This window comes from Artemia sp. Qi Xiang Cuo, chromosome 9 (genome assembly GCF_049724085.1).
Source record: "Artemia sp. Qi Xiang Cuo chromosome 9, ASM4972408v1, whole genome shotgun sequence".
NCBI lineage: Eukaryota > Metazoa > Arthropoda > Branchiopoda > Anostraca > Artemiidae > Artemia > Artemia sp. Qi Xiang Cuo.
In genome coordinates this window covers 24,288,687-24,304,103 of record NC_142802.1, presented here as the reverse complement: position 1 = coordinate 24,304,103, position 15,417 = coordinate 24,288,687, and the positions used below count along the sequence as shown (strand labels likewise).

The 15,417-nt window shown below is 36.2% G+C and overlaps 1 protein-coding gene across 1 annotated transcript in view; it reads left to right on the top strand.

The window, feature by feature from the left end:
- Window positions 1-15,417, top strand: part of LOC148948471 (phosphopentomutase-like) — a 53,288-nt gene that overhangs the window by 714 nt on the left and 37,157 nt on the right. The window contains exon 2 of the mRNA XM_089094401.1: window positions 12,720-12,976. Within this exon, the coding sequence (XP_088950527.1) occupies window positions 12,720-12,976 (257 nt within the window). The remainder of the gene's footprint in view (window positions 1-12,719; window positions 12,977-15,417) is intronic.

The window sequence follows — 15,417 nt, the reverse complement described above, 5'->3', positions numbered from 1 at the left end:
TCAAATGAAGGCTAGATGCTGAGTGATCCTCCAGGGAGTGTATATGCTCAACTAGGAAGCTACTGATTGCCATACTGCACCTTGTCACTAAAGAATTTTGAATACAACAGTAAATATTTACCAAATCATATTATTGAGTAACAACTAAAGTGAATATACCATTTGATGCATTTTTTTATGCTTTTTACAAATATAATAATAATTTTTATTGGAAATGATTTTTAGCCCCCCCCCCCCTATATTGGCCAATTCAGGGTATATATTTCTACATTAGGGGGGGTGGGGGCAAATTTTGTTTCTGTTGTAAATGGGAGGTAAGTTTAAACTTTAACACCACCCCCCCCCCTAATGTAGAAATATATACCCTGAATTGGCATATATAGGGGGGGGGCTAAAATTCATTTCTGATAGAAATGATTATTATATTTGTAATCATTATAAAAAAAGGCATCAAATGGTGTATTCACTTGAGGCAGTCAGTGAGGAGAATGACCTAGGGGTTATTGTTGACAGTGAGCTGAAGTTTCACTGCCACACACCAGCTCAAGTTGCAAAAGCAAACCAAGTCCTTGGCCTCATAAAGCAAGCATTCACCACTAGGAAGTTGGGAGTGATTACAAAACTATACAAAGCCATGGTCTGTCCTCACCTGGAATTTGGCATGACCCTAGCCTCTCCATACTATAAGATGGATGTGAAAGTATTTGAGAGTGTCCAAATAAGAGCAACTAAGCTTATCTCTGCATTCCAAGATAAATCTTACAAGGAACATCTCACCTTACTCAAGCCCCCTACCTTAGCATACCATAGGAAAAGAGGAGACATAATAGCAACTCATAAGTTGCTAGAAAATGACCTATTAAGTCATATCTTTTCCCTCCTTCTCAACTACCACAAGAGGAAACACCAAGAAGCTGCAGGCCCCCCATTTCATCAAGCAAGAGCGCCAACAGTTCTTCTCAGTCCGTTCTGTCCCACTCTGGAACAGCCTATCTGAAGCCACTGTCCAATCTAAAACTTGAGATGCCTTCAAGAAAGGAGTTGATCAAGATTGGGCCAATGCTGAATGGAGGCTGAACTGGGATTTCAAATCAGAACCTTGAAACACCATCAGCAAGATTTCTAAAGGAGGCTCAACACCACCTTCTCTTGCTGGACATGCAATTTAAGGTAATTTAGTTGTTACTCAATAATATGATTTGGTAAATATTTACCAATACAACTTAAATCATCAACTCTAGAGCTCTACAAGAAGAAATCCTTATATTCCTCCAAGTTACAATTTAAGGTTAAGGTTTAAGACAAAAGTGTTTCAATATGTTAGAGAAATGGGTACTGGTGTGTTATATGGTTGTTTACAAGGAAACCAGTCACAAAAAATCTGCCAGACAGGTTAATTGTAAGAAACCACTATAGAGAAATGCAATGCAAAGTATGGTTTCCATTGCATTTACAATATTTAAACTGTTTTTTTTTGGGGTTTAGGGGGGGGGGAAAGGTACCTAGGTTAGTTAGGTTGTGTATTTAATATATGCTATATATAGTGGTCTATGGTCACACCGCCTCCCCCTTCCTAATGGGCAAATATATTGCCCAAATTTGTTTATAAACTATTATATATTCATCCTATTTTATTTTATTTCTTTAGCATTAACCAAACTTGACTTCTTAGAAGTGACCATATAATGCACCAGTGCCAACAAATGTTCAACATCTTTTATTGATGTTTCTAAATCCACAGAATGCATCATAAGAACTTTAAGAAGACAGCATGATATTATTTTGATTTCATCATTCTTGAAAGATTTTTAATAATGAAAACTGATTGACAAACAGGAGAATATAGGAAAAATAATGAAAAATGATTCATTGTTATTAGCAGTATATTATAAAGTAAGAACCTTATAAATTATCATGTTGTTGTTATTATGCTGATGGCAGGGAGGTAACTAGCTTGAAGGATATTGCTGAACATCTCAACCAGCAATTCATTGATTTTCACCAGTGAGTCAGCTGGTACTCTTCCTTATAGCCAACTCTACAACATCTCTAAGCCAATGTCACATATTCAACTCTCCCCTTCAGTCATCCAAAAGCAAGTCTGTCGATCCTGATAACTTACATGCCATAGAAATTTTACTACCCACAAGAAATGTGCCCATAGACTAGAAGCTCACCTGTGTCACTCACCACCAATAATACACTGTCCCATGCATGGGACATAGGACAGTGACCAGCATGGCTTTCAGCCAGGGAAATCAGTTGAGACCAATCTCCTTGAGACATACAGCATAGTAAAAAATCACATCCTTTTGGACTTTATTTTATTGGACCTAGCCAAGGCTTTTGATAGGGTGCCTGACAACCACCTCAGATTGAAACTGATGGCAGCAGGACTCACACTGTAATTTATTGAATCTTGGTCTTTCTGACTGGACAGACTCAGAAGGTTCAACTCTTCACAGCCAACAGATACAAGGTCTTCTCTGAGCTATGTGATGTTATTAGCAGAGTCCCCAAGGCTCTGTTTTGGGTCCCACCATACTCCTCATACACATCAATAATATGGTGAATAGAATAGAAAGCAACATTAATTTCTATGCTGATGATTCCAAGCTGTTTGGACCTGCAAATCAACAAAGCCTACAGTGTGACCTTCTGAAAATACAGACACAGACACAAGATTGGCTACTTGAGTCTAACATATTGAAATGTAATGTTCTTCACTTTGGTAGCAACAATCCCCATCATCAGCACACCATGTCTGATCTTGATTCACTCCCAAACTCAGTACTTAAGACATGTCCCAAAGAAAGAGATCTAGGAATGCTGATAGGTGAACAACTAAACTTCCACAGCCACTACCATCAAGCAGACTCAAAAGTAAATTCAAGCCTTTCTAAGGCTATAGTCAGGCCTGTTTTCAACTTTGGTGTATGTCTCACCTCCCCTGCCTATAAGAATAACCTGTCAAAAATCCTGTTAATACATGTATGCAGCATCATTTCTTCTTGAAGCATGTTGTCAGCAATTGCAATAGTCTTCAGGGTGAAATAGTTATTGCATCATTCAAGTCCAGACTTGAAAAGGAATAGAATAACAAATCATGGAAATATGACTGACTGTCCATCCCATTCAGTTAATGACTGATTCCAACTTCATCACACAAGTGTCTTGCTAGGAGGCTGATGTCATTTGTTATATCCAATCATCTCACGTCTTCTATTTGAAGTTGTCGTTGTGCAGTGGTGTCAGTTGTAAACCCCTGGAAAATGGTTGTCATGGGCCACACCTACTTTTTGGTCACTGTTACCAAATGGACTTAAATTGTACCTCTCCAGCAGACCTCTAAAAACATCCCAATGCCACCTATTTAACTCTCCCCTCCAATGAGGGGAGAGCTGGGCTCTAAAACAGTAATGAAAATTCACAATATTCAACATAGAACACAAACAGATCCCATATGGGACCTTAATTTCTCTCAAAACACAAGTTAAAACAATTAAGGTAATAATAACCTAGGGCATATAGGACCATTAAGGGAGGGGTGACTGAGGTTGATTTGTCAAAACTCAAACACAACCACAAAAATAAACATAAAATTATGAATCTGAAAATGTCTTTTTTGCAAGTTGTTGCAAAAAATTTCCTTTCTAAATTAAGCCTAACATACCTTACTAATATTGAAAGTTGCATGCCTCTGCTTCTATCCATCATTTACTATCCATCAGTTAGTTGATAAACTTTCCCATGAATTCCAAATCGACCCCTCTCTGGTAAAAATTATCTCATCATTTTTAAGCCAACAATCTCAAGTGGTCAAATACATGAACACTTATTTGGAACCTCTACCAGTCTATAACGGAATACCCCAAGGTAGTATAACTGGACCCATCTTATTCAGCATTATGGTAAACAATTTGGCAGAAGATATCCCCTTACGCTGGAAATTTGTGGATGATATGACTACTAGAGGTTGCCAGGAAAAATTAAAAAAGTAGTCCACTAGAAATCCTTGAAGATGTTGCAACAGATGCCCTCAAAAATAAAATGCATGTAAACCCATTGAAATCTACAATCCTAACAGTCAATTTTCTAAACACAACCCCCTCATTTACATCTATTATTCCAATGTGAACTTATGACACAAAGAATAAAACTTCTAGGGGTAACTATAACTTCTGATCTTAAATGGGAAGCCCATATTTCAAACATAACCAAGCAAGCCAATATTTCCCTAGCTTTCCTTAAGCAATTGGCAAAATATCAATGCCTGGCTTCTCATATTTTGAAATTTTACATATCTTTTATTTGCCCAACTCTCGAATATGCTTACCCTCTATGGCACTGCTCATTAAATAAAAATCAAACCAAAAGGTTGGAATCCGTCCAGAAAAGGACTTTAAAAATAATTGCACGGGAAGGAAAGTTGTCTTACTCCTACTTCTTACATAAGTTTCAAATCAAAACTCTTGAAAATAGACAACATGATCTGTGCCTCTGTTTTGGTGATAATGTGAGAACCAACATCCAAACTGAAGACCTTTTTCCACCTTCCCATAATACTGAATGGAAGCCTCTCCCAAGAGAGGCAAAAAATCCCATCCCCATTCTAGAACCTGTAAAAACTAAAACAAAAAGATATTTAGATAGCTTTATACCAACCTTCACTAAAATCCTTAACACCTCCAATACCTCTTAATATATCCTTTTTTTTTAACTCTTTTGACACTCTTGTTTTGTTTTTGTTTTTTTGTGTTTTTTCTCTTTATGACTTATTTTATTGTATGCTGTTTTATGACAAAATTTTTACCTTTAATGTAGGGTCTGTTTGATATGACATTATTCTAGTCACTTTAATATTTTTATTAATTGTTTAATTTCTATTTGTCTATATTTTGTTGGTTTATATTTATTAATGTTTTGTTGTCCCTTAACCTAATTTCATTGAACTGCTTGTGATGGTTGTTGTTTACTTCATTTTTTTGACACGAACTTATATTCAGCAATATATTGCTTGTGAAAAGTTTTAAAATAAAGCATTATTCTATTCTATTTACCTGTTGGTTCTGTAAAGCTATCCACTAAACTAGAAACACTATCAATATTATGAAGAAGGGCAAGTCTGGTGAGTTTTTCTGGTGAATCTTCTCAAGGTAGAAAAATTTCATTCAACAGATGCCACACTGACAGGCAGGGTCATGAGAATCTGCAAGAGTGCTGGAATATTGGAAAATATCAGCATCACAGGTCTGTTTCTGTAAAGTTTCCCCTAGTGTTCCAGGTATTCTAGCTGTGCCTGCATTGCTTTCTCTCAGACAAAGCCACCAAGTTTTCCATATTGTTGCTTCTCCAGCCAGGGCAGATTCACAAACCAATTGGGAGGGGAAACCCTTTACTGACCAGTATTGCTCTTTCAAGTCATGAATTGTATTAGGGAATTGTTGTTTGTTCATTTCTATACAATTTATTTGCAAGAAAATACTGATCTTAAAAGTGCCCAGTGTAAAACTGTAAATATGAAAACTGTGTTAATTGTCCTGTTGCTATGAACTGTGACATGAAGATTATCAAGTCAACATTACCTGGCAACATTTACAGGTTCTTCAACCTTAGTCGCTAGAAGATCCGATTTGAGGTAATTTGAAGTACAATATTTTGTAGTGTTTCCCCTGTAATGGTTGGTTTGAAGTTTCCAATGCTGTCAGAGTAACATGTTTTGTGTAGGTTTAAAAAACCAACAAAATCTTCATGTCTTGTGCAATTGTAATTGTAGCAGAGGGCAATACTCATTTGTGACTTGTGTAACACATCCATTGTATCATCAACAACCACACTGTAGAACTTGGCAGATTTAACTAATGTAAGAATTTCTGTAAGAAACTCTTATGCACAGCATTCAATTAATTCATTCTCTGATGTTTTTCTTATATAAGTAGCATTTGTACCAGAGCTTTCCAAATGTTGTTTTAAAGTGATGTTGCCAGCATTTACATGGTACCTTAAAAGGTACCATGTTTCTACTGAACTAGTTTTGGCTTGCATCTCTTCTATGGTGAATCAAATGTGTAGAAAGACAGAAGAAACTCTAACCACATTCAGACAAGGGTCATTGTATAAGGCTATCCCTGATTTGGATAGAAATACTGATGTAACCCCTCTACTATATTCTGTAGTGGGTCCAAAGAATCCCCTTGTACTAGTCTATATTCTGTATCATGCCAATCTAGAAAACACAAATGTTACTCTTTCAGCTGTCCCAAAAACTGAAAGCAAATAGAATCCCAGCAAATTCCTAGAAATGGCAACTAACCACAGTTTTGTATCGGTGTTATCTTGGAACATAAATGGTGGCGTCCTGAATAAACTTTTTACAACCAGATTGCAAAAACATACTACATATATCACATGCTAATTCTACTTGATACCCTGCTTCTCTTCAAAAACGAAAGGGCCAACTTAGTGGAGGGCTGGCTGTCTTGAGCAAGTATAAATTTTAATGTTTACATTCAGAAGATCGCTTTCTTGCAGTTAGTGGCAATGGTTTTGCTATTGGGAATGTTTATTTACCCACTAATTATAGCAATCAGGCCTCAGAAATGAGGTTTAATAACACATGTTGCAAGTTGGGTAAATACATAAAACAACTGCTCCATTCATTCCCAAGTTGTTTCATTATTGGCGATTTCAACTGTGATTTATCAAATGATCATTGCCCCTTAGCTCAAATTTTAAAAAGAAGTTCGCAAATGTGTTCCATGTGCTCCCGAAAAATCAAGTTTACCTTCATATCTGTAGCTAACACTAGCCTACTTCAAACATTGACTATGCTCTGTTCTCCGGCAAACTTGTGCATACAGTTTCATTTTGAATGAGTTTTTGTGTAGTTATCACATTTATATTAGCGTGAGTATTCCAGTATCTAGTGCTAAGGACCTCCTAACATTCTAAATGGTCTGTAAGGAAATCTCGGGATCTCACCGACGTAGGACTTTTCCCGAAAGTTGGTGATGATATTTTGACTAAAATAAAAGTTCCTACCACCTCCTTCAATCTTCTTCTGCAGTTATGGACGAGCCTGAGCTTCGCTTACAGCTTATCTATATTGCGAACAAATTATTCATGCTATTAGATGTGCTGATAATGCAGCTGTACCTGTTTGCAAGTCTCGAGTGAAAACGGAAAAATATGGTTGTTTTCGAAATCCAATTTTAGTTAGTGCTTGTTCCCAGGCTAAAGTATGGTTGCGTATATGGCAAAAATGTGATAGGCCTAGAGTTGGTGTTGTAAATGCCGTCCGTATTCATAACGAAAAGAAAGTTTTGCCAAGCACTCAGTGATCAAGTTGCCAATATCAAAGGTGAACTGGCGGCAAAAATTGCTGACGATCCAGATTTGCTTTGTAAGTCTTGTCCCGGTTGATCTACTGATTTTAATGCTTTAGAAATACCTGAGTCCGGGTGGGTGGCTTATTTTTCTGTCCAGTTTAAAGCCCCTGATAGTCTATAGGCTAAAAAGTTTGATGATGAAATTAAGAGTTTTTTGAACAGTCGAGCTAGACCTGAGCAGGTAATCGTTGGAGGTATTTTGATTAAAAAGGTTACACTAAAGCTTAAAAAGAAGTTTTGTTATGGGTCGGATGTGATTTGTGTACGCCATTTTGACTTTGCTGGCGATTACCTTTATGACCATATTGATTTACTGTTCCAGATCCAGATGATTTTTACAGTAGGAGTTGTGCCCAATTGCTTATGTATTGGTGTTGTAACTCTGGTTTTGAAAAGGGGAAACCGCTTTCTCAATATTCGTCTTATAGGCCCATTACAGTTTCTAGTGTGTTTTCAAAGATTTTTGAATCATTGATTATTGGTCATATTCGTCCACAGTGTGTCTTGCCTCCTTTTCAGTTTGGGTTTCAACTGCTTCTCGGTTACTACCACGCCTTAAGGAGTTTATGTACAATATTAAAGAATTCTGAAAGGTCAGGTAGTCAGTCCTTTGGCTATTGGTGCATATGACATTAGTAATGCTTTCGGATCTCTAATTCATTCTCAGGCTATGCTTGAGTTATTAAAAAGGGGGGTATCTGTTGATGCAGTTTGATCCCTTTATTGTATGTATAGACACCTCCGAGTACGTCTCAAGATTGGATCCTCGCTTCTTCCTTCAGAACTCCGTGTGAATATTGGAATTAAACAATGGGCCATTACTTCTCTTACTATTAATAGTAACGTAACACTAAGAGCCCAAGTGGATTCATCGACGAGAAATATATTGACTGGTGTTAGCGTGTCTGTTTTTTGTTAAGCAAATGACATTCTTAACCTAAGTAGGGCTTTATTTAGTTTGGAAAAAGTTTTAGAGAGATTGCATAGAATTATAATGAGATTGGTCTTTCTTTAAATGTGGATAAGTCTCAAGTGTTATTATTTAATTTTAATCGTTCTGAAACCCCTGATAGAGTAAATCTGGGTGATTCTGATGTTGTACCACTGCAGGAGCTTGTGCACCTTGGTTTACCTATTGGTACATCCCTAAAGTCAACTCGGAAATTACTTATTGCCCGAACTGAATATACGGTCCGTAATGCGTATGCTGGTGCAGTTGAGTCACAGCTGAATCTTGGTAAACGCCACCTTGCGAAAGTATATAATGCTCTTTCTCTCCCTCATGTTCTTTACCTAGTTTCTTTCTGGGACATTTGTAATCAATCAGATAAAATAGAAATCAGGAGGGCATATTTCAAATATTTAATGCTCCTTATCCGGGTTCCTCATTGGACTAGAATGGTAGACTACGGGAGAGATACAGCTTGCCAGATCCTCTTGATGCTGCAGATAAACTTTTTTCCAAGCCTTACAGGTTATCTGTCAAACCACCCTTGGAAGGATTTTTTGTTTAAATGCTATTTTCCTTTCCTTTTTATTTATTTATTATTTTTTGCTTGGTTATTATTGTTTTTTTTTTCTATTTTATTGTTTATTTGTATGATGGATTTAAAGAGGTTTACCACCCTTGGAGTGGCTTACTTTTCTGAATTGTTCGGTTTTTTGAGTTTTAACTATAAGCAGTTCGCTACTGTTTTTTGTATGTTTTTTTTTTTTTTTCATTTTTTTTTCTTTCTGTTATACTCCATCGTCATCTTTGTATTTTTGATGGGTTATAAAATAAACAAAATTAAGCTATAGATTATATTCAAGTTTGGGGAAAAGTAGATTAAAACGGAAGTGACCCCATAACATGATTCATAAAAATTGTATATCATAGCCAAAAGTAAAAATCTGGTTATTATTTCCAGATTGTTTTCTCATAAAGTTTTATATTATTTTCAGACTTAGTTTCTTACAAACGGGTGGTCTTTATTTCTTACTCTGCTACCTGATATCTGTGTTTGAAGATTGATCAAACACTTTGTTGTTTTGAACTGTAAGTAACTTGACCCATCAGGAATCAAATCTCTAAAAAAGAGCAACTACAAAATAAAAAAGAGCTGTTTCCATTTTTATATTCTTTTTTTTACCAAGTGATGTATCTCTTCTGAAATATCTCTCCTCATGAGATGTATGTATCTCTTCTCACGCTGCTGCTTTTTAAAACTTGTTCAAACTAAAATCTCATTGAGTTTCAATGTCGCTATCTGGAAATTTCCTTTTTAAGTCGTTGTTATCCTTCGTCCTTGTGGACAAGTTTTTACTTACTCCGCTTCTCTTCAACTGAAAGTAAATATTTGTCCAAATCTCGCCCAAACAGCGAAGCTATCAAGGTGAATATACAGTTGAAGCAGGTAATGGGAAAGCTGGAACATGGAAGATTAGTAGCCTAAAACAGCCACACTACAATGTAACAGCAATTCTCTGTATATTTTGGAGATTAGAATAGGGCAAACTAATATCACAGCTTCATAACGCATGTGACTGCCAGGCTGCCATTCAATATTGTTCTACCAGAAAATCAAATGATGCTTTTCATAGTTGTAGTATAGTGATCAATGAGTATCAAGCATGCAGTTGGGTATGCATCATTTTTATAATACCAATAGCATTGGAGTGTACAACTCCATCCATAAAGTAACAACAGTAAGGTATAAACAGTATACTTAAGACTTTGAATACTATATTCTACTAGCAGTATTAGAGTAAATACGATGCATTACTTTTGATAAAACGGTACATATAAAAATATGGAGTATATTTATGGCTAGTATATGGCTTGCCACTGAATTAGATTACATTGTTAATTATTATTCAGAAAACTATTGATATTTCTAACTGCAAGCTATACTAAGTTACACATGTTACTTTTCTGCAAATTATACATATAAAAATACTTTTTGCTCAAAGTAGAGCAGTCAAAACGAGTAAACTCATTGAGTATGAGTTTAGTATCTGAACTAAAAGGAACTAACTTATGAACCTAATCGGATTATCTTTTGTACTGTACTGTGTTAGATTGCGCAATTAACTTGCGGATTTAATTGTGAGGCATCGCTCACTCCATACAAAGTGAGTTATTATTTATCATAGTGAATAGTTTAGTTCCATCCTACTTAACATTGAATATACTGGTGTTATCACTGATTAAAAATTGTCATATATACTTTTGATCAAGTAACCTTGAATTATGACTGATTAACAGTTCGTGAATATGCAGTGTCTCGTCGGAATAAGTGTCGGGAAAAAACCAGCCCTAAGGCCACCACCCAAAAAGGATACTCCCACTGAAACCCTTGGCCAGTCGCCATTCCTTCCTACTTCTAAAACTTCCTAGAACCCCCTCCCCCCCCCAACTCCATCCTCCTCCCCCCAACCTCGTGGTCCAAAACAGTTAGCCACTTGTCAGGAATTCAGGCCTTAGCCACAACTAACTCTAATGAAAGAGGGGAGGCGCCTGGCAAAAAGAAGAAAAAGGATGAAACTTGTTCGCCAGTGATAGTGCAACCCCTCTCTTCAAGTGTCCCAGAAAATAGTACTACCTATTACCCCAATTATTATGCTTTCTCAGTAAAAAAAAAAAAACCAATGGCCAACCCTTTTCAAAAGATCGAATAATGCAAATTAGGAAAGCTGTCTTTCTGATCGCCAAGGTAAATTTGAACTTGTTTTCAAGCAGGACGAGTCTATTGATATTTACTTTGACGTCTTCTCAGGCGACAGGCCATGTCCTGTCAAGATCCAAAGAAATAATTCTTGATGGCTCAAAAATTTTAGCCACAAAAAAAGATGTGGAAAAGTTACACAAGTATGTGCTGTATGGTGTTGATACCAGTGTAAAAGTGGAGGAAATACAAACTGAACTTATAGATTCTTCAGGGCTTTTCATAAATCGTTCAACTGCAATAAGGCTAAGTTTAAACAAAGAAGGAGTCCGTCACCCAAGACGTTCAATCCCCATTTCCTGCAAAGTTGAGCTAAGAAGAGAAATATTCTTGTATGGTATGTCCCTTTTTTGTACAAGATTTATAAGCCTAAGCCCCTTCAATGCTCCACTTGTCTGGCCCACGGCCACAGCAAAAAACACTGCAAACAGTCCCATCCGTCTTGCCTTAAGTGTGGGAAAACAGGCCACGTAATAAGTGAATGTCCTGAGTCAGACCCTTGCTGCAGAAATTGTAACCATAAGGGACACACAACCCTCCAAAAACAATCTTGCCCGGCTCACCAAAAGCGAGTCGTAATCCTTAGAACATCAGATAAAATGAGCCAACCCTACTCAGTTGTAGCTGCAAGAATCCCTCGGCAACCCACACCCCATCACCCCAGTAGAAGCTAAGCAACAGTTGTTGTAGAAGATGCAAAGAGAGTATCATTTCCAAAAGAGGCAAACAATGTTCATACTCAAGGTTTCAGTCAGTCTCCCCCCCCCCCTCCATCCCTTACCTAAGTTAACTTCAGCATCCTGCTCTCCAAAAGATTCATCTGAAAGTAGCCAAGAATGGCAAAGGCTTGCAACTTATCTCACAGTTAGTCACTTAATTGAGGTTAATAATGAACCTGAGGAAACCAAAAATATTCAAAGGAAGAAAGCTATCACTAAACTCCTAGGTGATGACATCTTACAAACAGCTATAGCTCACCTATCTTTCATCAAAAAGGACATGGATTTCACATCGTAGCTAGTTAAGCCATAATTTTTCATGGATGATGGATGTCAGAACCCTATTCAAGAATAAAACTATGAAATTGTATCTGTTTTGAGGTTGAGAATGGGAACCAAAGAAAGTTTGCTTCTAGAAAATAGCAAAGACCTGTCTAGCCTGTATAACATGCTAAGTTTGGATTTTAAAGGCTGAAAACAAAATGATATTGAAGATCATGTCTACACCTAGAGGGTAGGAGGGAATCCTCTGAAGATCCCCTCCCTATCTTCCATACTTTTTGTTAACTAAAAGTGTGTTTTTGACCTCCCCCCCCCACCCCCCCCCTCTGCCCTAAGGAGGTCAGTATTAATAAAGCCCCAAGGAATACTTTTTGTTGGTTAGCTGATGAGGTCTGCTATCTTGTTTTTTCTTTTTGTTTTTTCTTTATCAAACCTTTAGGTTATCTCATATTGACTCCCAATTTAAGAATATTTTAAATGTAATTCACATTTAGGCAAAGATTGTCATGACAAAAATCAAAACTTATCATAGATATTCAAAATTGTCTAAAAGAGGAAGCAATTCATTTAGCTAACTTGTAAACACTTATAAATTTCTGATTTAGTTGGAATCTTATTTGTAGAATTCTGTGACAAGAAGTGAGGTCAAGGCATTAGTTGATAAAAATGATAATGAAGCATTGAATGGAATAATCACGAAAAGGTTGGAGTTTGGGACTGCTGGTTTGAGAGGAAGAATGGCTGCAGGCTATGCCTGCATGAATGACCTTGTCATAATACAAACCAGCCAAGGTTTCGCAACGTACCTACTTAAGACTAATCCTGACTGTATCAAGTCTGGTGTGGTTGTTGGCTTTGATGGCAGACACAATAGTTTAAGGTAAGAGTCTTTGATAAATGTAAGACCCTCACTTGCCACCTCTGTTACCTCTATGCGTCAAACAGAGGAAAGCGTGATAAAGTGTATAATTGAAGCAACTTTGGCTTTAGTTCAGTTGCAACTTCAAGCAAATATAAGGATTGTCAATCTTGCAATGTGATGACATCTATGATCCTGTTGTAGATTCAACTTCCTCATAGTTGTACAAGAACTGTTGATGGTAGCTAGTCTCTATCAATTTTATACTTTTTGTAAAATGGATATTTATTGATGTTTTTTGGCATTATACTATTTGAGTTTTTTGCTGTGATTGTCCATTTTTCAGGTTCAGATGTTTTCAGATTCAGACATTTTTATTAATAAAAAAAACAACACAATATCAAAACAAGTCGCACTAAAGAAAAAATATGCTTGAAAAAGCGACCGGTTGGATATTATGCATGCCAATTCATCATACCAATTCAAATGAAAAAAGGGGATAACAAGAATAATAATGATCATATCTTAAAGTTGTAGGTGACCAGGGGTTTGGATCTTAGAGTGTCAGGGAATTATTTCGGGGTAGATGAGGAGGGTGCAAAAAAAATATATTTCTTCTTTACAAGAAGTACAAAAAAAAATTATGAATATATATTTTTATATATATTCCTATAAAAATATATTTACAGGAGTGTACAAAAAGAATATAATTCTCTAAAAAAAAAGTATATTTCTAGGCCTGAATTTTTACAAGGAAACAGGGTACTTAGTACAAAGTTCTTGAGAATTAAAGTACCCAACAATTATCAACCGTTAGATTGAACTGTCCATGTATGTATCTGTTAGGTGGGGCCATCAGGCCAAGTCCCCCTTTCTTGAAGGCTTAATACATTTTTATTAACTCCCTACATTTATATGTAATTTGGTTGTTTTTTGTTTTAAATCCCCTCCCCCTCATCCCCTCAAAGTTTGATTATTGCCAGTAAACGTTTACCACAAATTAATTTGATGCTGCCACTCCTCAAACCCCGAAGGCGCTAAAGTGTCTTTTGACTCTGCTGAAAATGTTTTATCTAGCAATTTGATTTTATGAACATTTGAAAAGGAAGAAAACATTGAATAAAAATTTATAACATCTTAAACCGATAACACTAAATTGATTGCCTAAACTAATTGCTTTCCATTTGTACAGTTTGAAATTATCTGCATGATTGATTCTTCAACAAGGTGTTAATGAAAAAATATCCTCATAAAGTGATTAGATGAATTCTGAGCATTTAATTCTTGCAAATTTCATACGTTAGAGGCCTAACTTTTGTGCAATACACTAAAGATAGGTACAGAAAGTTAAATAGCTCACTTATACTCGAATACATTGTATAAATAAGACAAGTATGTACGGAAAGCGGCTTTGGACCTTTGCCCCCCTCATCAAGAATTCCAGATTTTTGCCAATTGTCGCGTATTTTTATAATTTTTGTATAATTCAGCTACTTTTGGGCTTTTTACGAACTTTGCTCCATCCTCTTAAATGTCAGGGCTCTTAGTATCTGCTTTACATTGTCCCCATCATATTAAGACTTTACTCACAAAGAGCTTTCCGATAATTCATTAACATTTTAAATTCAAAAGTAAAATATTCATTTTAAAAACAGAGTGTTGGTAAGGGAGCCAATTCACGACAATGTAGAGGGGGGGGGGGTCCTCGGATGTTTTAGAATGAAGATGCAAAAAGATGTTTTAAAAAGTCTAAGGGGAGACATTTTTTTTTATAAAATACCCATCGAAGGTATTTTCAAAATCTAGCTTGCAACTGGACCTTTCCCTTCAATGGTGTGTACAGGTATTAGAGAGTAGAGGTGAGTGTATGATCACTGAATTTTCCAGTGTCTAAACACAAGTTGAGAAAAAAAATTATTTGTGATTGTTTATTCTGAAAATTTGAATAAAGACATAAATCTCAAATTATATCTAAACCCCAGCCCCTCCACCTCCCATCCTAAGCAGTGGGGAAGCTTTCAAGTTAATTTATACACATAAATTTATGGTTCTTTAGTGAAGTTTTAAATTCTGAATCATATGACCCTTTTAAAAGCTGTCTAAAAGAGCAAAAGTAAGTACCGCAAGAAGTTGCTGATAAATCTTAGTATCTAAGTAATCTAATCTAAGTAATTTCTTTTCGTTTTGGGTTTCATTTATTTATTGATGGTGATTTGCGGTAGTTTTTTAAATTCATTAACTTGGGCTACCAAATTGACCCTGCAAAATACAGCCTGCACAAAACTCAACCCAGCAAAGGGGGACCCTAGTAAAGTTCAATCAAGGAAATTAAACAAAACAAAATTCAAGCCGTTAAAATTCAGTTAACACAAAATAATAAAAAACGGCAAAACTCAATCAACAGAAATTCTAACTCAGGAAAAGTTGATTTAATCAGCATCAGAAAATCAACACACAACCCA